A 24,227-nucleotide genomic window follows, 5' to 3' on the forward strand; every position below is an offset into this window, starting at 1 on the left:
AACGTCCCCCATCACTTATAATATCACCTCGCTCATTCTAGCCGCGTACCTGCTTTATTAGAAAGTTCCGTAATTGATTCCTTGAAACGTGGAACTTAAAACTAATAATGCAAAGGAATCAAATTGCCTCAAACAGTTCTTGGGAAAGAGGGTCTCAGTTCTGATTCACTCACAGGCTTTTTCGATGTTACATTATTCATTCATCAAGCTAGAAATCAAGCTTTCAACATCAGCCCATGGGAATAATTACTTACAGTTGTGCATTGTTTAATTTTAAGCAGTGATAAAAGTTAGTATGGTCACGATCCTAGAACCCACCTTGTTGTTCTCCCTGGATGTTAACTGGCTAAAGAATCTCAAAGTGGCTAACTTTCCTTGTGAATAACCACGTCAGCTAAAACAGAGTACAGCATCGATGACTTCAGACGAAAGAAATATTACATGAAAAAATACCTGTTTTAGTAATACGTGAGTAAATAAATACCGTAAGAGGGGCCTCATTGTGTACAAAATGAATTATTCCCTTTCAGCTTGACAAGAGCTTCCACTTCTTCCAGTGAAAATAACAAAAGCCATGAAAACAGACACATAAAGACACTAGCAACACAATAGGCCAGAAAACTGAAACTACAGTCAGAACTTTCTAACACACACATACACATACAAACACTACACTAAATAGATAAGCTAGCTCCAACAGACACCAGCTTAATGAAAAGGATCTAATTTAAATAATGTGATACAGCATTGTGTTACGTACACCTGGATCCTCATTGATCAGAGCATAATTATAATCAAAGTAGTACAGTTCTGAGCAATGCACTTTTTGTAATGAGCTGACCAAAGGAGACATGTCCAGTCATTCTGGTAACTTAAATTACTGCCTAGTTGTTGGCCTTTACCGGAACAACAGGGGGAAAAAAAGAGTAATTTTCAGGGCAGTATCACTTCTTGCTGGACTATTGCCCAGGGTTCTCTTTTGGGACAACAATAAGGACGTTATCTCTAATAATCTAGCTACACTTAAATTCATGTTGCTAGAACTGGAAGAAGTAGGCTCAGTCTTCCTGAGTCTAAAAGGCCAGGGCACACCCCAGTGCTGTTCAGATTGAAAAGCAATCTAAGTTTTAAAAAATAAGTGAGTTAAATGTAGAAAGGGACAGGGGTAGGAGGAAGAAATTGTTTGCAAAAGAGGTAGCTAGAGTTGAAAAAAGAGCACCTCATTGACTAGGCAAGTTCTAAATAGATACGGTACTAAAAATACCTAAATTATTTTGCTCTTGGAAATACATGAATCAAAGCTTTGTAAATGATATTTCCCCATGCAATTTGAACCAATCTATACACGGTCACGGATCTGCGCTCAGAAGGGAAGATAATTGTGGATATCTCAAAGCACATGTACTGCCATTCGTGCTGGAATCAGGCCACGATGGAGGATGAGCTTGGTGGTCCAGCATGTTCAGACACAAACACCCACTTTGCCCAGATTTGTGACTAACTTTGGATTTGCTCTGAGGGTGGCTTTTCAAAGTTTATGAAAGTGTTCCACCGAACTTCTTCTCCCTAATGTTTCGCTCGAGTTGGAACAGAAGGAAATATTGTGGGGGGCTCTGCAGAAGACCCGCCTTAACTGATGCTGCCTAAAGCATGAGGGTGAAGACAGAAAAAAGGGGGAAAAAAACTTAAGCTTTTTGCTAAAGCCCGATTCAACTGAAGGACACAAAGAAATAAAAACGCCCACATTAAAAGCCAAACAAGATAATAATTGTGCATGTCTGGCTCTGAATCTAGAGGGCAAGGCTTGCGTCACTGGCACTCTGAGTTACCATGGTGAGTGATTTATTGATATATATCAAGAATGAATAGATCAAAGGCAGCGAGATGACAGGTGATCAATCAAATGTCAAATCAAAACTAGCAATCAAGTGGAAAGCTGACTTTTCAGTGGGTGGGTCTGGGAGGAGAAAAATGAACTTTCATATCACACTTCCGAGAAGCAAAACCCCAGCATACTATTAAAAAAGCAATTAAGCAACCCAAAAGGAAAAAAAAAAATCCTTTACAAGATCTAATGTACTGATCCATTAACCTGTTCCTCTCTTTTTCTTTTCTATTTTGGAGGAGGGGTGGTAAGTAAGAATTCATATGGGATAGTTCCTACCATACAAATCAATTTACAAAGTTTGCAACTCACTCTGGGCAAAGAAAATCCAGAGCTGTTTCAATATTAAAGGGGCATTTTTCTTCCCCTTTTTTAAGAGAAGGGAGAGATTTCCAAATGTTAAATTTCCAAACGTGGATCCTCTTAGAAAACATATTCCAAGGTTCGTTTCCTGGGGTGGTTTTTTTCCACCTTGGTGATCAAAGCTAAACTCCCATGGCTCGCCCCAAAGCCAGCCTTGCAGCCCGGGGCTGGGTCACTGCTCACACTTCAGCGTCCCAAACCCCAGCCAGAGGAGACGCTGTCCCTCGAGGCCAGAAGCCACTGGCACTGACCACGCGGAGGGATGCGGGGGTGGAAGGACTGTCTCCCCACTCCGCACCCCAAATCCTCAACCCAACTTTGGCCCGAGAGGCAAGAAGCAGACTGGGAGAAAGTTAGGGGTGGGGTAGAGGGTGGAGGAAAAAAAGTTTAAGGAGGGAAGGCTTGGTGGGATAGCTTCCCCCAACACCCCCAATCGGAGCCTGGAAAGGGAAGCATTTGGGAGATTGGAGAAGGCGAGAGAGGATGGGGTCATGAGCCGGGCAGAGAGGGGCACACCCGGAGCGAACTCCCCCGAAAGCCGAGGGGGGTGGCGTCCTGGGGCACCCGGGGCGAGGAGCGCGGGCGAGGAGCTCGGCGCACCGGGCAGCCCGGCCGGACAGCCCCGAAGCGGAGCCGTTTCTCTTACCTGCCGCCCGCTTGGGTGCCTGCTGTTTCCTCCTTGGCATCGCTCTACTTCGCTCCAGTCCCACTTCTGGCGCCCCAGCCCCGAGCCGCGCGCGGGGGCCCGCGGTCTCTCTCGCCTCTCTGGGTCTCCTCCGCCTCCTGCCCGGTGGCTCCTAGGGCGTCACTCGGCCTCTGTCCCCCTGACGATCCCCCCTGCAACTCCTCCACCACGGGCCAGAGACCCCCCTCTCTGGGTGGCAGACACGGACGGCTGTGCCGGCTGGTTGGAAGTAGAGGTTGGTTCTGCCTTGTTTGTTTGTTTGTTTTGGATTTTTTTTTTTCCTCTCTCTTTCTCTCTTTTTGTTTTGGCTTTTTGGAATTTTTTTTTTTTGGTTTGTTTTTTTTTTTTTTTTTTTTTTGGTGACTGTTGAGACACTTGATTTCTTTATTAAACATCCAAGACCGGGTTCGGATGGAAGGGACGAGGGACGCACACGCGCGCGTAAAGATAAGGAAAAAAAAAAAAAAAAAAAAAGGCAATCCTGGGAAGGTAGTGGTTTCTTCTTTTTCTTCTTCCTCCTCCTCTTTCCCTCCTCCTCCTCCTCCTCCTCTTCCTCCTCCTCCTCGCCGATCTCTATGGCGGATTCGCGCTGGGGGCAGAGAGATCACTCACTGTAGGTTTGTGGCTGCTGTCGGATCCCCGTCTGTGAGTGATATGCTAGAGGACAGGAGCGGGTTTGGGAAAGACAGAAAATCTGGAATTCACTCACACACACACACACACACACACACACACACACACTCACACACACACTCACACGCACGCACGCACTCTCGCTTCCTCTCACACACACACTCACACCCCCCACATATGCACACACACACGCACACACACTCTCACACACACACAAGACAGGGCGAGGCGATGCCAGCAAACATCGATCCCGCTGAACAAACTGAACATTAACAAACTCCTCCTCCTCCTCCTCTCCCCGCGACCTGATGACAGGGAGAAATTTACTCCCCAGCCGCGGAACGCCAGGCAGAGGGAGAGTCTATTAAAGGGACAGTGTCCCGCCGGGGAGCAGGGCCGGGGGCGGGGACCCGGGCGTGCCACCGGGCTGGCTCCGCCGTGCGCCCTCTTCTCTGGTGCGGCGACGCGCCACCCCCCTACACCCTCCCCACCCCGGGCTCGGGGACACCCCTTGGGGGAGGCGTGAGAAGGGAGGGGATGTGGAAGAAAGGGGGCGGAGTGATGGTAAGAGACGCAGGGGGCCAGGTGAGCGGAGCCGCAGGGACCATAAACAGGACCATTAACCATATTAGGAGCATGAGAACTTATGTTCCTTTTGGGCAGGGAACGGGGTGGGCACCTTGGAGTGATGACCACCGTCCTCTAAATCTCTTAATCTAACCACAGAGATGTCCTCCCCACCCCCTTAAATTTAATGCCCTTGCCTCTCCCACCTTCCTGCTAGTCCCTGGACGGTCATAAAAACAAGAATCTCCCATCTGTCTCCTTGATAGTTTAATCACATAGTCCTCTTTTTGTTTTGTTTACATAATATTTATTGAGCACCTACTATGTGCCTATTCTGGAGACACAGCAGCCATACAGAAAGGGAAGATGCTGGCCCTCTCAGTGTTTGTGTTCTAATGAGGAGCAGACAAGTGACCCCCAGATATCCAGTCTTTGCTTAAAATGTCACCTTCTCCCAGAGGCCAACCTTACTTAAAGTTTCACACACACATCTCCACTCCCCGTTCCATTTCTATTTTGTTTTTCTCTACTGGGCTTACCAATGTCACACATATTATCACATGTATTACATAGTTTTCTATTTTTATTGTCCAAATTTCCCCTGTAGAATATAAGTTCTGTTGGGAGGAGGGGTTTTATATTCCCAGTGATGGCAAAGATCACAACATGTAGTAGGTGTCCAATAAGATATTTGAATGAATGAAAGGTAAGCAAACCAATAAGATAATTTCAGAGTGAAAAGCTCCAAGAATCTGTTACAAGAGGGTTCTGTGACAGTGTCCGAAAGAGGGGGTAGCTCTAGCCTCAATGCAGGAGATGTCATTTGAGGCAACATGTGACAATGGAACCCTGATATGGGCCAGGTACCTTTTAAGCTGCTGGGCACAGGCTGAACATGGACCTTGCCCTCAAGGGACTCTTGTTCCAGCTGGAGAGACAAAGGGGCAAGTGAGGCCTGCTGGGACAGGGGTTGTACTTAGAAGGGGGGGCCGTTAACCTGGACTTGGAGGAAGGGAGGATGTTTAGTTACCAGGTAGGGCTTCCTGGGGAAAGTCAAGTCAAAGCTGAGTCCTAAATATGGAGGACTTAGGCAAAAAGGGAACTCTGACAGCATGTCCCTAGAATAAAAAGCCAGGCATTGTCTAAGTCTTTCCGAGGGCTTCTTCCTGCATTAAAATCCCGAGGCCCTTGTTAAATGCACATTCTTAGGCCTTACTCTAGAAGAAAATGTTCTAACCCTGGCACTATTGACCTTCTGAGGCATAATTCTTTGCTGTGGACGCCACTGGTGCATTGTAGGATGTTTAGCAGCATGTCTGGTCTCTACCCACTAGATGCCAGACTCTTTTCCACCCTAGTTATGTCAACCAAAATTGTATCCAGACGTCGCCCAAAGTCACCCAGGAGGTAAAGTCACACCTAGATCTCCTAAGCAGAACCTTCTAGGGCCCATTGCCCTTGACCTTCTAAGCCAGAAACTTCTGGATAAGGGCTTTGGAATCTGCGTTTTGACCAAACAACTCCCAACCCCACAGGTGAATCTCCTGCTCATTCCAGTTTAAAAACTTCTGCTAAAAAAGCCCTTGTTCTTTTGGAATCAGACCTACCCCAAATTGCTAACTATAGAGCCAACTCAGGCTTAGATATTAAAGTAATAATTACAATAATTTAGGAGTTCAAGGGGTGACACTGTTACTGTGGTCATTGTGATGTATTTCACCAGTGCCCACTCCTCACTCCCGCCCCCTACCACGTACTCACTGCACATGAGGCCTGACCTGTACGATCTGTGGCGCCTTCTGCCTACGACCTACCTGTCACTTTTGCCCTCGCTCATGGGGAATTACCAAGGGTGACCCGTCCCACAAATATTTTTCTAAACAGTTCTTTTGGGCCATAGGAAACTTTGTCCCTCCTACCAGTCAGCTGCAAGATGTTATTGTCACTCTTTGCAAAGTGCTGTTTAATCATTTTTAACAGCCCTGCACAGGGGCAAATGCTCATTTCTCCCTCTCACATATATGGTACAAATCGTTAATTCACTCACCCTAAATCACCCAGGCAGCCTCCACCCATTACCAGCCCCACCCAATCCCAGCCTAGTCCTTAGGCAACTGAGGCAGAGAAAACCCCACTTCATAGTTGGCTATGTCAGCAAAAGGGGTATTAGTACTAATTAATTCTAATTACCCAACACACCTTTATGGAGCTCTGTGATAGGAACCATAGCTTATTGAGTGAAAACCCCACAGTCCTGTCATTAAGGAACCACAGTTATAGGATCAGGAGGTACAGAATTAGGCCTGGACAGAAAGAAGACCAAGATTGCAGTAAGCTCACCTTGAATCTGCCATATTCTGCAGAAGCCCTATGCCTGTTGATTTGGCCTTTGCATTCCATTCAATCATTTAACAGATATCTACTGTGTTAGGTGCCAGGTATTGCCCTGAGCACAGGAGATGCTAGAATGCATAAGATAGGATCCTTGCCTTCAGAAAACATCTGTAAAATGACATCCAAGAGACTGGGAACTAGGAAAGAGGGAGTTCAGAAGCTGGACCCAGCTTTGGAGTAAATCAGGAGGGAAATAGGCAGGAGTAGTTGACTCTGTGCTACAGAATCTCTCCTAGCTGCTATCCAGGATTCTTCTCGAATTTTACCTCCACTCTTGCCTCTTTCTCAGTAGCTGGTTATATAGTTGGGGAGCGGAAGCTCACAATATCTTCTGCAAAAACTTTCTTTTAGCTGGCTACGGACTCATTCTTGGGCCCACACTTCTAGAGTGTTCTTTCATTAATTTGTGTTTTTTCCTACTGCTACTACTGTAGAGTATATAGCTTGGTTATCAACAAAGATTTTGGCTACCCCAGCGGGTGCATAACACAGTGGTGCCCAGATGTCATTCAGTGGTGTAGACGTAACCCTGAAAAATGTTGACTTACATAGTGAAAAGGTTATCATCCCCTTTCAATCTGAGGAAGCATCCGTTTGGTGCTAGTATGTCTTTTGTGCCTATCACTTGCTAACTCTTCTTTTCAACCAAGAAACCACAGATCTCTGACTCAGAAGCTTAGGAGAGGCAAGAATACCTGGCTAGACTTTTTTTTTTCTTTTTTTTTAAAGGCAGACTGCCACGTGCAGCGCCTCATTTGGATGTGTCTGGAGTCTTGGAAGCTTGACTACCCTACGTTCTCCTACAAATGGACCTTGAGAGCTTGTTTGGAGGTTCTAGCAGGGGAGCTCAGCTGCTCGTATACCCTTGACCGAAGAACGGTCCTCCTCTATCGGGGAAGGTCGTCCTCTTCGACTGAGCGCGCAGCTTTGGAAGGGATGCACGCGGAGCGGTGAGGGAGGAAGGGGACACCCGCCCCTCTGGCTAGACTTTTTAAAATTTTTTTTTTTTTTTTTATTGAATTCACCTTGTTTACCTCTATCTTAGAGAAAGATACTGCTCTCCATTTATGGTAGCAATCCATTTATGGTAGCAATCTAAAGTTTAATATAATTCATGGGTTTTAAAAATAAATATACTTAAGGAACAACAGAGAATAAATAGTGGTTCAGGTGGGATGTGAAGATGGCAAAATGTGAGGAAGGTGGTAGGGGCATGTCTAGAATTTGTAAAATACTAAACCACAGACTCTGGCACTTTCGGAAACTTCTTCCAAGAGTTGGTGGCTTGGAATAACGCTATGTTTAAGTCTCCAGGGAACTTAGCATCCTAGGATCCAACCCTCAAACTCCGGGATGTGTAAAGGCAGGAGCTGATCGGAGTGACTCAACCATACCTTCCAGAACACTTATTCTCATACTGGCTCAACATCAAAATCACCCGGGGATTTTTTTGGTAAGATAGAGAAGCACAGGCCCCACCCCAGACTTACTAAATTAGATCCCAGGGTGGAGCCAGAAAATCTGAAATTTTGAAAGTTCCCAGGTGATTCTGATAAGGTGTCAGGCACTGGAACCTTCCCTGTGCAAGGGTTGAATTTTGTAACAAGTGAATCAAGTTAGTAGAAGTTGCTGCATGCAAGGGACAGGCAGGGCATCTATTCTTGGATTCACTCAAAAGGGTGGTCGAGGAGCCTTTTCAATGCAACCTTAGTGGCCCGTGAATGCCCCATTAAAGCACATATCTATTGTATTATATTTTTGGCGGGGGTGTAGTTTGCCTGTCTTACTGCTGGACTGCAACCCAACGCAATTAAAGCAAATATTCTCTGAGTGCCTACCTTACGCTAGTCACTGCCCTGATTGCTGGACACTGGGGCAGCCTGGGAAATTCTTGAGCGTCTATCGTTTCTGTCACGTCTCCCATACAAGTTTCAGGGCTTTTGCATTTACTCTTCCCTCCAGCAAGATTCCTCCCCCCAGAGCTGTTTTTCCTCTTTACTCTCAACTCAAACATCACTTCCTTCTGCTGACCCTATCTGTCCCACTCTTTCTCTCATCCTTCATGGCACTTACAACCACACGTAAGTAATTTCATGTACTTGCCTCTATATTTTCTGTCTCCCCTAGTTAAAACATAAGTTCTATCACCTAAATATCTCCAAGTCCAGTGCAGGATTGGTGTTCAGTAAAAATCTGTGGAATGATTGAATACCGAGCTAAGCATACTTGCAAGGAAGGATAAACTTTAAAAATATCTTAGGGCTTTTGTTAGATAGGGCTGTATAGCATTTCCGCCTGTGTGCCTCTTCCCAGTTGATGCTGTCCTCCCCTCCCCAACTTCCCTCCCTCTTTTCCCTTCCCTCTCTCTTACCTATTGCCTCCTTCAGATCCTCCTCCCTCAATTACTGCCTCTTTCAGGAAGCCTTCCAGGGTGGATCCCACGTGATTCAAACTTCTCTAGTCCATATCTTCCCCAAACAAAGAGACTCAATGTAGAGTATGACTCCAAATATATGAGCATACAGGCAGACAGAACTCATCTTGAATATCAGGTAGGTTGCCTTTGACAGTGGGTACGAGGAGCTCCTGAGGGGCTGGTATTGTTCATAACTGGGGTGCTGGTTATGCTAGTGTGTTCAGTCTGTGAAAATTAATTCAGCAGCATGCTTTTGATTTGTTCACTTCCTTATCTGTACATAGTGCTTCAATTAAAAAAAGCAGTGTTCTCAAACTTTGCGGCATATTATAATCAACTGGGGTGATTTTAAAAATCCCAATGCCTGGGTCTTACCCCAGACTCATTACATCAGTCTGTGAGGGCGGGATCCAGCCATCAGGATTTTTTAAAGCCCCCAGATGATTCCAATATGCCGCCAAGTTTGAGAGCCAGTGTACCATACGATTTTGCCCTTGAGGATATAATTCATCGCCTTCGTCTTCTGTCATTTAACTCATTCAGGATCTCTCTCTTCCAGTAACTGTTTTGTGAAAACTTTAAGGTAGCAATCTCTGGTTATTTCCTACCCTCCCATGACACCTGGTACAGCATCACGTTGAAGGGGAGAACTGGACAAGAGGACATGGCAGATGGATCGTGGAGAGTGAGAGCAAGAGTAAAAAAGCAGGGTGTTGTGATAGAGAGTGCAGGGGGCAGGGTCCACTCAGGGTGGGGGTCATGGAAAGCCTTTCTGAGAAGATAACATTTAAACTGAGATCTGGAAGACACAAAGCAGCCAACCAGGAGCCAGAGCCTGAAATTGGAAGAGATTTCTCTGCTTCTAAAACACAAAAATGCAGCTGCCAGGTCCCAGGTTGAGAGGGCCAGCCAGCCCGGGGAAGGGGAGCAGAAAGGAGGCAAAGAGAGGTGAGTCATGGCGGGCGGGGCGGGGGAGTGTGCACATCATTGGTCATAATATGGAGTTTGAATCTTCTCCTTTCAGCCATTGATAAATGCGAATTAATTCATTTATTTACATCCTGAAACACCTAGTCCGTTGGACTGGGTTTGCTCAACCAACACAGAAGACACTATGTCTTATTGTACTTGGTGGAAATTTGCTCCCTAGAAACAGTTAAGGTGGATGACAAAGTTTGGGGATGCTCGGGCATTGGCAAGCTTGCTTCTGTGAATAAATCCTCCAAAAGTCATTAGCTTCTCTTTTCTAAGAACTGTTTTGATGTGGTTAGGTGTAGCGTTTTGCAACAGCAATTAAGCATGATGTGTATTTTAAACCGGACAACTGCTGAGTGGGCAGGCTGGGGTATAGGAGCTGCTTGATTGAACATATATCACATTTTCCTTGGAGGTGACTACTTGCAGTTGGTGACAGTGTTTTGCTGCTGCCGAAGAATCCAGACCACGTCGCTGGCCCAGTAATCCATTGCTCAACTTCATTAACCACAGGAAGACATTAAGTGAATGTAAGGACTGGAACAGCCTGGAAACCATGTGATGAGCAGCCTTTAAGTTCTGGGCTCCGGTATATTTTATGCCACCTCAACTGTGCATCAAGCTCTCCTCCCTGGACTCATTAGAACCGTGTGCCCAAAGGTGCCCCTCAACTTTCAGAAGCAAATAGAGTATGATATAATTCGCTCTGAGAACACCTTTCTGTCTTATCAGGGAGCATGTCTTATCTATTGTGATTAGGCATTAAGCGTCCTACTGTCCTGAAAATTTCATGAGATTCTACCCCTGCTTGCTAGGATTATGCCAAAGTGACTTGTCCTGGATGCTGTTTTTGCCCATCAATACAGCTTGTCTTTTCTCCTTAACTATTGCTGGGAAGGCCAACACAGCTAAGGAACCCACAGACGTAAAGTGGTTGAATAGTTCGGGACTGTTGCAAATCCTCTCGTGTGTCTCGAAGGTTTGTGTGTCTTGCTTTTGGTTCCCCAAGAAGCACACACCCCAAGATAAAGATTTGAGAGCAGGTAGTTTATTGGGGAGATAATCCTGGAAAACTCCAGTAGAGAAGTGGGGGAGTGAATAAAGAAAAGGATGCAGGCAATAGGGGTGTGTTATCAAGCAGGTTATCACAGCGGGCAATTGCAACTTAATCCTGCCGGGGGAACGCTGGGAGTCAGTAGATTATGCACTTCTGAGATATCCCTTCTGAAGTATGAGAGAGCTGGGGTATCCATCTACATTCCATCCTGAGAGCCGGGATGACGGCCTCTCCTGGCCTTCCCTGCAGGCAAAGAACCACGGGTGCTGGCAGTTAAAGCGGAGTGTGGAGAAGTGGGCCGAGTACTAGGCGATGTCTGTTGCATTGGAATCGCCCAAACTGGGAGCTTCACATGGGCAAGGACCAAGACTGTCTTATTCATTGCAATGTCTCCACTTAGCCTAGTGGCAGGTACACAGCAGAACTTCAATAAACAGCAGACCTTCAGTAACGATCTAGCGAAGGCCCAGTGTATTTGAAAGCTTCACGCCGTGCCTCTTTCAGTTGCTCCCTCTGTTTTAGTCCTATTGTTTATAATGTATTTAGTGCGTAGAAGTCTTTTTCATTCGCTGATTTTGTCAGTGTACTCTCTCCCCACAAGGGTGCCCACTGGGGGCAGGGGTCTCTCTCCTTGTTATATGTCTAGTAGGGGCATAGAGCAGAGTTCTCATTATTACCATAGCTCAAGCTTTTAAACAAGATGAACGACGTGATCCAACACTTAGGTGTGCTCTTAAGCATAAGACGGGAGCAGAACATTTGAAATTAGGACTGCCCATAGGAAATATAGGACACAGAATCACTGTGTGCTGCCCAGGTAGGCACTAGGAAAGAAAGGTAAATGTAGGTTTGAAGTCAGACAGACCTACATTTAAAAAGTACTTTTACCATTTACTAAGACTATAACCTTGGGCAAGTTATTTAGCCTCTCCGAACCTGTTTTCCTATCTGTAAAATGGGCATAATTACATCACCAATTCCATTAGGGGCTCAGAGAGGATTATGTGACCAAACATAAAATACTTAGCACAATACCTGACACGTAGGAAGTACTCCTACATTTTTAGCCTTTTCATTCTTTTTCTAGCATTTGTTGATTGACTACTGTTTACAGAGTGCTTTCAGCTGTACCTGAGGTTTAATCTAATCTGTACTAAGGGATAAAACTAAATCAGCTCAGTCTTCTAATTTGCCATGGCACCAATTTACAGAAGCCAATCAGGGAAGCTCAGATCCTCATACAGAAAGTACAAAGGCGGCAGGGCACAGGTCCTGGCCATTGGCAGCAGAGAGCCCCTGCCAGTGCCCTCTTCTCTCCTTCAGCGTATCCTCTTTTCCCACTAAGGTTCATGAAGCACCTGCTCCATGCCAGGCCCTGGGTTGGATGCTGGGGATGCAGCAGGGAAAAAAGGTCCTGCCTGGTTCTTAGGGAACTTAAACATCTAGGGAAAGACAGATAAATTAAACAAATGGTAATAATAGTAGTTAACATTTACAAAGCACTTGGTGCCACAAGCTGTTCTAAGCACTGCACTTTATTTGTTTATCTTTTTTTTGGTGGTACAAGGGCCTCTCACTGTTGTGGCCTCTCCCGTTGCAGAGCGCAGGCTCCGGACGCGCAGGCTCAGTGGCCATGGCTCACGGGCCCAGCCGCTCCGCGGCATATGGGATCTTCCCGGACCGGGGCACGAACCCGTGTCCTCTGCATCGGCAGGCGGATTCTCAACCACTGCGCCACCAGGGAAGCCCAAGCACTGCACTTTAAAATATGAACTTATTAATCCTTAGAACAACTCGATGAGATAAATTGCTTTTGTTGTCCCCATTTAGGCTCGGCGGCCCTGGCTCACGGGCCCAGCCGCTCCGCGGCATGTGGGATCTTCCCGGACCGGGGCACGAACCCGTGTCCTCTGCACCGGCAGGCGGATTCTCAACCACTGCGCCACCAGGGAAGCCCAAGCACTGCACTTTAAAATATGAACTTATTAATCCTTAGAACAACTCGATGAGATAAATTGCTTTTGTTGTCCCCATTTTACATGTGAAGAAACGGAGGCACAGAGAGGTTAGATAAGTTACCCAAGGCTATGGAGTCAGCAAATGGGAAGCCTGCATTCACACCCTCCTGATATGGCTCTAGCCCGTGTATTCATCCTCCATGCATTACTCCCTCTCAGTAACGCTGCAGCCACGCTGACTTCTGTATCACAAAATGTCCCGTTACCGCATTGCTTTTCCCTGTTTATACTCCGCAGCTTAACAATTCTTAAATTTTAACCTGTGTATTGTCTCCTACAAAGTTAAAATCGATTCCTGGGCTCCATCTCGAGAAATCCGGATATAGGAGGACTGGGGTGGGGTCCGAGGTGTATTTCTAACAAGATACTGTGAATTCACAGACCCCATTTTGAGTTGCAGGGTTCCAACAGGGGTGCTTTTTCCTCCTAGGGGACACTTCACAATGTCTGGAGATGTTTTTGATTGTCACGATTCAGGGGTGTGCTACTGGCTTCTAGCGGGTAGAGGCCAGAGATGCTGGCAAACATCCTATAGAGCCCAGGAAAGGCCCTTGCAAACAAAGACTGATCTATTCCCAAATGTTAATAAGGGCCAGGTTTGAGAACCCCAGGGTAGAGCATGGCCTCGCAAACTTTACCGTACAAAGGAATCATCTGGGGATCTGGCTCCAAATGCAGATTCTGATCAAGTGGGTGCAGGGTGCCTGGGATGCTGCATTTCTAACAAGCTCGGACTGATCATGCTGATGCTTCTCTGCTCCAGGGACCACACTTCGAGCAACAAAAGCTAGACTATGTCCTGCACAAGCACAGGTCTTGAATCAAGGCTCAGGGCGCAATGAACTCCTAAGAAATAAAACCCAAACATCATCCTGAATTAGTTCAGAACAAAAGTAACTGAGTTTCAATAATCCTCCTTCAACTCCCACTGTAGCAAGTTTTGCCCTTAAAGAAGGTGCAGGGAGGCAGAGGGGCTCAGAGAGAGGACATCTCCGTTCCTCTCCTGGACGCAGTTAGGGGCCGATTTAAAATGAGGAAGGACAGAACTTGGTCAGGACTGCTTTCCTTCAGTTCGGAAACATCAAGTAGAGTATATTGTTGCCTGGAATTGTGGCTTCTTTCCAAGAGCTGCACATTGCATCTGCCTGACTTCCAGGTCTGCAAATGCGAGATGAAAAAGTGGCTGTTTTTAAAATGGTTGCTCTCTTGGGAAAGGGATATGGGAGAAAATGGACTCTCTGCGTCCAGCCCTCCAGAGATGGCACCCCAGCCCTTGTGATAAATGGCAGCATTAACAAGGTTTGGTTGAGAGGGGACCTACAGATTTATGACTTCCTGTCTCCGCCAGCAGATGTCATTATGGCTGACAGAACAGAAGGCCTTTCAAGAGCTAGCTGGGGTGGAGCTAAGAAGAGGGAAAAAACATTAAATAAAAGGCAGAAGACAAAAGTAGTGTTTGCTCAGTGGCGCTATTGTTGATAACTGTCATTTTAGGGACACAGGGAAGTTTTACATTAAACCGAACATCTTATAATATCTTTGAGGTCCAGCTTCGAAGATTTAGGCAGGAACTCTCAAATGAAGGACAAACTTATTAGCTTCACTTAGATAAGAAAACCTGCAGGGTTTTGTTCCTGGCCTATTTGTACCTTAAAAGTTCTCTGGGAAGAAGTGAACGCTGCACTGAATAAACATATATTTTACTCTGGAACATCATTTGATGGGTGTTTAAATATATTTATTTTACAAAGTCAGCAGCCTGTTCTGGAATTCCTTTGATATACATAAAATGTTACCCATTTTTAAATTGTTTTATAGGGTGTCATTAGTATTTTATGGGCCAGATTTTCTGTGGTATTGAAAAATGATATAAATTTGGCATCTATCATTGGTCACCCAAACCCATATTAATAAGTACCGCTGCTTATTACTTACTTAACAATAATTACAGGTCACATCTCCACATTTCCTCTTTCTAATCCTCACCTGAAGATATACCTTCTGTAGGTAAAGGAAGCTTTTTTTTTTTTTTTTTCTAGCTGATTCTCTCATCTAATGGATACTTGAATGTATTCTGTGGGCTCAGGTAATCAGTGCCTCAAAGTGTGACCCAAAAGGAACAACTCTGGTGACAGATGCTAGGCTGTCTTTAGTCCTGTCATCAGCAAATTATCCCCCATCAGGACCACACGACCAATGTGCCTGGGCAGAAATAAAAGAATCATGGAGACCTTCATGGAGGACGGCTACAAGGTCCTCTTATAAAATGAACTCATTTCAAGCCAAAACTTGATCCAGAGACTTCTTCTATAATTAATCAATAGCTATGATGTTAATGCATATGTGGTAGTGAGTATCTGATTTTTGCAATGACACTGTAGGTATGAAAAGGGCCACCCCATAGTCCCTTTTGCAAACCACTTTGGAGTGGCAGTATGGTGGTCTGCTTAAAACCCGGGCTCTGGAGACTCATTCTCTGAATTCTTCTTCTGGCTCTTTCACTCACTACCTGTGTTATTCTGGGCAAGTTAATTAAGCTGTTTTGTCACCTGTAAAAGATGGACAATAATAGCACCATCGTCTTAGCATTTTTTTAAACGAAGATCAAATGCAATGATCATGAAGTGATTAGCCAAGTGCCTGGCCCAGGGTAGGAGTTCACTAGATTAGCTATTGTTGTAATGATTAATGTTAAAATACATTCCCTCTTCACCGTTTCTCAGATAGATGTGTAGAGACATAGACTAGTTCATTGGCCACCCAGAAAAGAAATCCAATAATAACAAAATAACAATAACGTTGATTGTAGCTGTCATGTATTGAGTGCATACGAAGCGCCAGACACTGTGCTAAGTGCTTTACGTGCAAAACCTATTGATTTTAATCCTTAAAACAACCTGATGAGGACAAGTTATATTACTCTCATTTTACACATAAGGAGACTCAGATTGAATAGTTTAAGCCAGTGGTTCTCAATGGTTTGGTGTGCCGCAGAATTACCTGCAGGGCTTGTTAAAGCACAGATTGCTGACTCCTTTCCCCAGAGTCTCTGATTCAGTAGGTTTGGGGCGGGGGCCCCAAGGTTTTTATTCAAAAACTTCCCAGGTGATGTTGCTGCTGCCGATCTGGGGACCGCATCTGAGAACCACTGGGTTCAGTAACTTGTTCAAGGTTACATACACAGTGAGTAAGTGGCAGAGTGGATTTTCCAATTTAAAAATTTGAATATTTAAAAAAGGTATTCTTAACAGATATCTATATTACTTAAAAGTTCCTTACATCAAACTTTTGAATTAACGGTTGACGGTTGAATTCACAGAGCATAATGTTCAGATAGCTACTTGTCTGAATTAAATATTCTCTTCCATGATGCTCTTCATGGTGCAAAATAGTCTGCAATTCCCTAGGAGGGGAAAATTTCAGGAATATTTTCAAAAGGAGCAGTCCTTACACCATCCCCGCACAACCACTGTGGAGATCCACAGCAGTCCTGCTGGGGTGGAAGAGAATGCAAGGCCTGTGACCCACCCCAGCTGGAGAATTCATTAGAAGTTCCAAGATGGAGCCCAGCCGAGCAAGCTACACCTGGATGCCATCTGTTTCTGAAAGACACTGTATTTCCTCATTCCCCAACCTGGAAGGGATCTCAAAACACAGCCCACTGGACACCCAAGGGCCCTGGAGATGTCTCCACTGAATGTCTAAGATCTAGATTTCTCCACAGTCCAGGTGAGCCTCTTAAAACCAGTCAGCCCAGGGGACCACTGGTATAAACTGCATTGTGGAGTAAGAACAGGGATGTGCTCTGGCCCATACTGGAGGGTTTGGGAATGTAGGAGAGAGACCTCAAGAAGCGCCTGGTCAGAGATGTGAATGGAGACAGAGGACTGAAGGTGGAGAGCCAGGATAAAATCCTAAGGTGGAGAGCCAGGATAAAATCCTAAGGTGGAGAGCCAGGATAAAACCCTAAGGTGGAGAGCCAGGATAAAATCCTAAGTCCCTTAGTGGGCACAGTAATGCAACAAAGGGTCATTACTATCTTCCTCATTTCGCTGCAATTGAAAAGAACTGGAATTCAAATACATAGACAAGATGCACTTCAAGAAATGGAAGCACTCAAGGACTTGAGAAAACAGATGAACTGAGGAAAACAAGTAGTGCCATTGACAGAGGCAGAAGATGGTTACTGGAAGATCAGGAATTCCTACTGCCATGATCAGGAAGGAAGAACAGAGAAGACCTTGGACTTGCTTTCGGGAGACTGGGATTCTACTGCTAGCTCTGTAGAGAGTAGATCAGCTGGTCCTTGAGGACCCTTCCTTTCTGACATAGGAAGATGCTATTTATTCATATATTCACTCATTCATTCATTCATTCAACAAATATTTGCTGAGCACGTATTATGGACCAGGGGCTGTTAGAGACTGGCCTGTGCTCTTTTTTTTTCTGGCAGCACCTGCTGAAGCTTAATGCTCATTCTGGTTGTAAGACCTTGGGACTTGCACTCAACTCTGGACCAACCACTAAAGTCAGGGGGATGGAATATTGCTGATCTCGGGACAGATGCTCTCTTTGAGGGTAGAGCTTCCACCTGCCTCACTTCAATCACATTGTTTTAGAGAGTTGGTTCTTAAAAGAAAAATTAAGGAGTTGTTACCAGAAAGGTGGCACATGGATATTGGACAATCAAAAACCATAAAAATTCACAGTAATATCTAACCTTCTATTTTTATGCCTCACTTTCCCCATCTGTGAAATGAAGAGGTTAAGATAAAGTGAAGTCCACACATTTTTACTACAAAGGACCCCTTACTTGCTGTCCTCCGTTGCCCACCGTGGGGACCAAATTAAACTAAATTTGAAAGATTTTGTCTATCATATATCCATTCATCCATCAATACATACATCTGCCATTTGACATGTTTTTATTGAATATCCACTAGCTTCCTGTCTTGTTCTAGCACTGGGATTATAGCAATTGTAGTTTGCACAACCCTGGGGCCTTTGCATCAAACCTAGATTCATCAACATCCAGGCTTCATATTAGATGAGATAATTCAAATCTTCATTGTTTAAGCCACAGTTAGAAGTATTCTGCTACTTGCAGTTAAAAGCATTCCTAATTGATAAATCAGATCCAAGAGAGGCTCCCTAAGCAGCTTTTAGTACGAAGATGTCCAGTGAATAGATAATTTCAAGTGTCACAAGAGTCCTGAAGAGGAGTACAGGAGCTTAAATCTGGGAGAACTAATCATTTTTTTTAAAAAAATGCTTTTAACAAGCAATGACATTTTTCTACCATGTTAGAGAATTAGATCAGAGTTTGGCAAAATTTTTCTTAAAGGACCACACAGTAAATATTTCTGCTTTTCTGGCCATATTGGCCTCTGTTACAACTACTCAACTTTGCTGTTGTAGTACAAAAGAAGCCTCAAATGATATGTAAATAAATGGGTGTGGCTGTGTGCCAATAAAACTTTATTTACAAAAAAAGGCAGCTGGCTAGATTGGCCCTTGGTCCATAATTCACTGACTCCTGAATTAGGTACACACATTGAGTATACAATAAAAAACAGGCAATCAAGAACAGTTTATAATATACTTATTAAAATACGGCAAATTTCTCAAAATTCTGCTTTTCAGATTCCCAGTGCCAAGTCTTTAAGCTCACACATTCTGTGACTCAGTGGTTCCTCTACCATGCCGTCCGCTTCTCGCACAGAAGTGAATTGAGTGGTGGGTCAGCTGGAGAGCTGCCCAAAGTACTAATCTCTAACAAGTTTAGAAACACTAATGGGAGAAGTTGGAAAAATATACATTTCCCCTTCTCTGATAAAAAGATATAGCACTGTAAAGTGAAAAGGGCAAAGATACAAAAACATAACATTTATTAGCCCTGGAATATTTTTGCTGAGGATTTTTGTAGCTAACATACACAGCATTTGTAGTCAGCTCAAAGATGGCAGTTGTGGTTAGCAGAAATTCCAGAACCACATAATGTGTGGTGTGCTGTGATTTACAAGGGATGTGATTTATATTGTGAATATTAAACCTTTTAATATACCTCCCAAGAAGTTGCTTGGTTCAGAAAAGTCACAAAAGAATGCCAAAGGAGAACTAAAACTGCAGAAAAGTTGGAAATATTTTGTCTTACTTTTTAGAAGAATATTGACTCTGTTTCAACTAATGTAAGTAAATTGTAAGTCGTACTGATTCTGAAAAAAAAAAGTCTTACAGGAAAATCAGATTGTCTCCACCCTCAGTGCCTATATCTTGGGCAAAATTTGAAAGGACAGTGGATTGAAAAGTCACTGGATTATTAGTGCACGTGGCTCTCATTATATTAAGGCCCACAAACTTAACTGCCTGTTGTATCCAGGAAGGTGACGAAACGAAACATATTGGATCTGAGGCAACAGGGAATGGTGGGGACTGAGGCAGACTGGAGAGCTTATGACCTGTCTAAAGGTGGCAACCACTATACAAAACCACTGTAGACTCCAGTCTATTGTTTTCCCCTTTAGGAAAGATCTCAAGATCTTTATAAGAAGATGGTAATCTAAACTTTTATGTAAAAAGTTCCCTACTGTAGAAATTTTGTGCCAACCAAGTAAAACATATTTGTGGTTCAATCATGCCTTAAACTGTAAGCCTCTCTCTCCCTTTCTCTTGCAAACACACACATGCACACATAAACACACACACAAGCACCCTCTTCCAGACAAGAGACACTCCTTCAACCACTATAGTCAGGAGACGCCCAATGATTGCTGAAGTATAGCTGTGCATCTTAGTTGATCCAATTTCTCAACGCTGCCTTCCCAGACAAGATGAATTGTTGTAGAACATGGCATCCCTTCCCGTATCTCAGGCTATGGATCTATTAGTGTCACTATTTATGGAGAGGAGAGGAGAGAGTGATAATTTATACATACATTTGTTTTGTAAAAATTATACTCCCATCCTCTGATTGGCTTGAGTCCCCCAGAATATCACTTCTCTGTGATAAATAATGTGTCTGGGAGGGGAAATGCTAAATCGTCTTAAGAATTTCAAATTTTTATATTGCCGCTTGTAACAAACTGTGTCAGCCACTGAGCCATGCGGTTTTTTCCTTCTCAAAAATGTCACAAAAAGAAAGGCGATCACAACAGTTTACACATGCCAAACACATATGTCGAATAAACAACATGGAAAGAATTGCAATTGAAGTACCACCCCTGTAAAGAAACACAGTATTTAATCTGATTTTAATTGGAATGTTGCAAGTCGATACCTTTTGTTTAGTCAGGACACAAAGCAGATATAAAGGAGGGTAGTGACAAGAATCCCACTCAAGACACTTTGAACGTTGGAACTTCTGAGCCACTTTGGGGAGGAAAAAAATACTACGCTTACTAATATTAAAGAAATATTATTGCATTTAGTGGAGAAAATGCTTCCAAGATGGTAATGAATAAGGTAATACAGACGTCCCTCAGTATCCATAGGGGATTGGTTCCAGGATTCCAGCAGATACCAAAATCCAAAAATGCTCAAGTCCTTTATATAGAATGACATAGTACAGTCAGCTCTCCAGATCTGCAGGTTCCCCATCTGTGGATTCAACCAACCAAGGGGAATCAGATGCAGTATCCATGGATCTGAAGGGCCAGCTCCACTGCCAATTTAGTGCAGTTCAAACTTGAGCTGCCTTATGCTTCAGGAAGATACTTTTGGGCAATCAGGAGTTAAACAAAGAAACTGAATAGTTTGGTGTGGTGGACCCCAGTGGTTTTTCCTATCTAACTTCTGTTCATCTTCCTCTTTCAGATAACACCATTTGCAGTATAATTCTCCCCCATGATCAGCCATCCATTTTTGTGATATTGATCCCTCCCCCAGCTTTAGGGGGTGGACTCTGACTGGCTAAAGCCAGCAATCCTGTCCTATCTCATCCCTCTGGCTACCATGGTTTGATTCAGGATGGAAGAAACCCAGTCAAAACCAATAAAATCTGTGGAGAAGTTTTCTAGGGCTTCTGGGACAAAAGCAGTGTCTCAACTCTTTGAGATCCACTCCTTCTGCAGTCTGTGTGGTATGAAGATACAAAGACATGAACAACTTCTTTGCTACTAAAACAGAAGACCGTGGAACTGCCAATGGGAACTCATTTGAAGCCTGAAGAAGTAGCTGATTCTGTGGAAGACAAAGAGGAAATATAGAAGGGAACGAAGCTGGTCCTTGACGGCACTAGATCAAACTGTACCTGAAGCTAGCCCTGCCCCTGGTCTTTTCAGTGATGCAAATTTATGTGTTCCTTCATTCTTTTTAAAAAATATATTCTAAATTAATTAATTATTTATTTTTGGCTGCGTTGGGCCTTCGTTGCTGTGTGCGGTCTTTCTCTAGTTGCGGCCAGTGGGGGCTACTCTTCATTGCAGGCTGCGTTGGGCCTTCGTTGCTGTGTGCGGTCTTTCTCTAGTTGCGGCCAGTGGGGGCTACTCTTCATTGCAGTGCGCGGGCTTCTCATTATGGTGGCTTCTCTTGTTGTGGAGCATGGGCTCTAGGCACGCAGGCTTCAGTAGTTGTGGCGCATGGGCCTAGTTGCTCCACGGCATGTGGGATCTTCTTGGACCATGTTTTGAACTTGTGTCCACTGCATTGGCAGGCGGATTCTTAACCACTGCACCACCAGGGAAGTCCAACATTCCTTCATTCTTCAAGCCAGTTTTTGATTTCCAGTCATTTTCAATGGAAAGATTCCTAACTCACCATTTGGTTTTGTCAAGTTAAGGATGACATATTAATACTTTTTCAATGAGTTACGCTGGGAAAATGGGGTCATACTGTGGGTTTCTGCTTCACTGTTTTGTTTAGTATGTTGTTTTTGATTGGAATGAATACCTTCTTAAATCATTTTCTTACTAGTCTCCTGTCCACACTTTATAACACAGATCAGGTACCACTTCCCTATGAATTCATTACTGAGTGAGAATTACAAAGCCTGGAGCTTCACATCTATTGAGGCTGCCCCAAGTATTGGTTAAGAGCATGTGTGTTACATTAGACAAACATGATTTTGAACCTGGCCCTGTAATTTACCAGCTGTGTGACTTTGGACAGTTCACCTAAACCGTCTAAAACACTTTGCCCAATCTGTAAAAGTGCTGTTAATAACAGCATCTTACCTCAGACAACTCTTGTGAAGAGGAAATAATTCATGGTGCGTGACACAGAATAAATGCTCAATAAATGCTGGTTGCTATTGTTGTTCGTTTCAGCAAACTTATCAAGAAGTCCACCATATAGAAAGAGCCCAATAAATCTAATCTGCAGTTATTAGCCCAAGAAATATTTGCTACATGAGTAAGTAAAAAGTTGATGAATAGATGGTAGAATGAATACATGAGTGAATTAAAACATAATAATGAAAAAAATGAACGAATGAGTAAACGAATGAATGGGAACTGGAAACTGAGAAGCAAGACCGCAAGTAGAGGGGCTGGGCCAGGGGATATGAAGGAGGAGGAAAGAGTGGAAAGACACTCTACGCTTTATGGAAACGCCCTTCCCATGACCTGTGCTCCCACCAGGTAGAATGCTCTGCAATGCTGCTCCCTTCCTATGCTCATTACTGCAGGTCATCTGTTGGGAGCTTTCTGATGGGCAGCTTTACAGACAGCATTAAGCAGCACTTAGGGCCAAAGTCATCATATTCTGTTGAGCTCTGTGTTTAGGGTGTCCGCATCATTTTTTTTCCTTTTGCATGGGTTCTAGTCAGTGCACAGATGGAATTCAGCACAGATGGCTTAATTCCTTCTAATAGCTCCCCACAGCCTCTGAGATAAAAGTCAAAGGACCTCAAGACCCAAAAGGCCAGTAGGAATAAGTAGGATAATGCGGACATTCACTGAGTACTTACTTTAGTCCGGGCCTAAAGACTTGGCCAGAGCAAGGGAGCGCACCACCCTGAATGCAGTACCTTATCCAGCCTTTACAATTGTTTGTGACAGCTACACTCATTAGCTCGACTTCGCTGATGCAGTAGCAGAGAGACATAAAAACTGTGTTGTTGCATGTTCAATATCACAGGGCTAGGAAGCGGCATGGACAGTATTTTATCCCAGGCAGACCATACCCGGAATCTCTGTGCAGAGGGCTTTAGACTGCATTGCACTCTACCTTGTGTCAGTTCCTAGAGCATTTGAAGCTATAAACTTAGTTGCCCTTCTGCTTCCTTCAGAACTCTCAAAAATGAACTCTGCGGAAATGAGTTTCTTGAAATAAGATTCTTCAGATGTGGACACATTAGAGACACTTTGAGGTAATTTTAAGAGCTCATATTTATAGATTTTTTTAAAAGAATTTTTTTAAAAAGTTCCCTATCTTATTCTATTGATCCTTAATAGCCAGTAGACAGACACTTGGACTCCTATTTGGACTCGGACTTCAAGGGTCCATATAGCATTCTTGGTGCAAGACATCTGAACTACCAGTCTGGTCCTCACAGCCAAGTTTGGCTGGGCTGGCTTTAGCTGGAATTCTGTTTTCAACACACTTTCATGTCAAACTGGCCAAGGAGCAATGCCATTTGCAGGGTCCCAGCCCCCAGCTTCTCAGAGCAGAGTTCAGAGAAGGGATTTGGAGCTCAGAAACAATAGCTTAATAACTAGCACACTGGTAACTCACAGAAGTTCTCTTAATTCTGGGAGCAGGCTGCAATCCACAGAGATGGGTCTTGGGCAGCCATGTTTGTATTACGTGTATCTGTCCTCCATTGGCTGTAGCACGAACACCTGACTCAAGTGAGCCAATCACATTCTGTTTCCCCAGAACTGGCACTGACAGATGGTAAGTTAGATTCTGTCACTGAACCCAAATCATATAACATCTGGGACAGCCATAATCCACCAAACAGATTAAGCGCAGAGAAAAAACTCTCTGTAGTGATCATAGTCTAGAGTAAAGAAAGTGAAGTAGAAATTAAATGAAAGGAGAGAGAGAGAGAGAGAGAGAGAGAGAGAGAGAGAACCCTGATAGCTTTCTAGGTCTTGAATTCAGTCTCTTTCTGAGAGCTGGCTGTATTCCAGTTTTGTGTGTTCTCTGAGATATCCCTACCCTTATAAAACATAACTGGACATTTTGCACCAGCTTAATAAGTTGGTTTCTATTACAATCTAAAAACACAGATTAATAGGACTACCAATTCTTTTTACTGCTCAGAGCAAGATTTAAATTCTTTTTGAGAGAAT

General features: G+C 44.1%; 2 protein-coding genes across 2 annotated transcripts in view; one reads left to right on the forward strand and one right to left on the reverse strand.

The window, feature by feature from the left end:
* TSHZ2 (teashirt zinc finger homeobox 2) overlaps positions 1-2,979 on the reverse strand; it is a 277,574-nt gene extending 274,595 nt beyond the window's left edge. Inside the window, exon 1 of the mRNA XM_024128653.2 lies at positions 2,895-2,979. Coding sequence (XP_023984421.1) covers positions 2,895-2,934 — 40 coding nt within the window. The 5' untranslated portion in view covers positions 2,935-2,979. The remainder of the gene's footprint in view (positions 1-2,894) is intronic.
* LOC129392734 (uncharacterized) lies at positions 1,667-20,966 on the forward strand. Its single transcript, XM_055090092.1, has 2 exons — positions 1,667-3,168; positions 20,806-20,966. The coding sequence occupies exons 1-2, from the start codon at positions 2,740-2,742 to the stop codon at positions 20,824-20,826; spliced, it is 450 nt and encodes a 149-aa protein (XP_054946067.1). The 5' UTR covers positions 1,667-2,739; the 3' UTR covers positions 20,827-20,966.
* The last annotated feature ends 3,261 nt before the right edge of the window (positions 20,967-24,227 follow it).

Source organism: Physeter macrocephalus, chromosome 14 (assembly GCF_002837175.3).
Source record: "Physeter macrocephalus isolate SW-GA chromosome 14, ASM283717v5, whole genome shotgun sequence".
In the NCBI taxonomy this organism is placed as follows: Eukaryota; Metazoa; Chordata; class Mammalia; order Artiodactyla; family Physeteridae; genus Physeter; species Physeter macrocephalus.

Bases quoted from the DNA above. Each gene is read 5' to 3' on its own strand.
- LOC129392734 (XM_055090092.1), top strand. From the start codon at position 2,740: ATGAGCCGGGCAGAGAGGGGCACACCCGGAGCGAACTCCCCCGAAAGC. The intron at 3,169-20,805 runs GTTGGTTCTGCC...TTCCTCTTTCAG, and splicing joins CCGGCTGGTTGGAAGTAGAG to ATAACACCATTTGCAGTATA.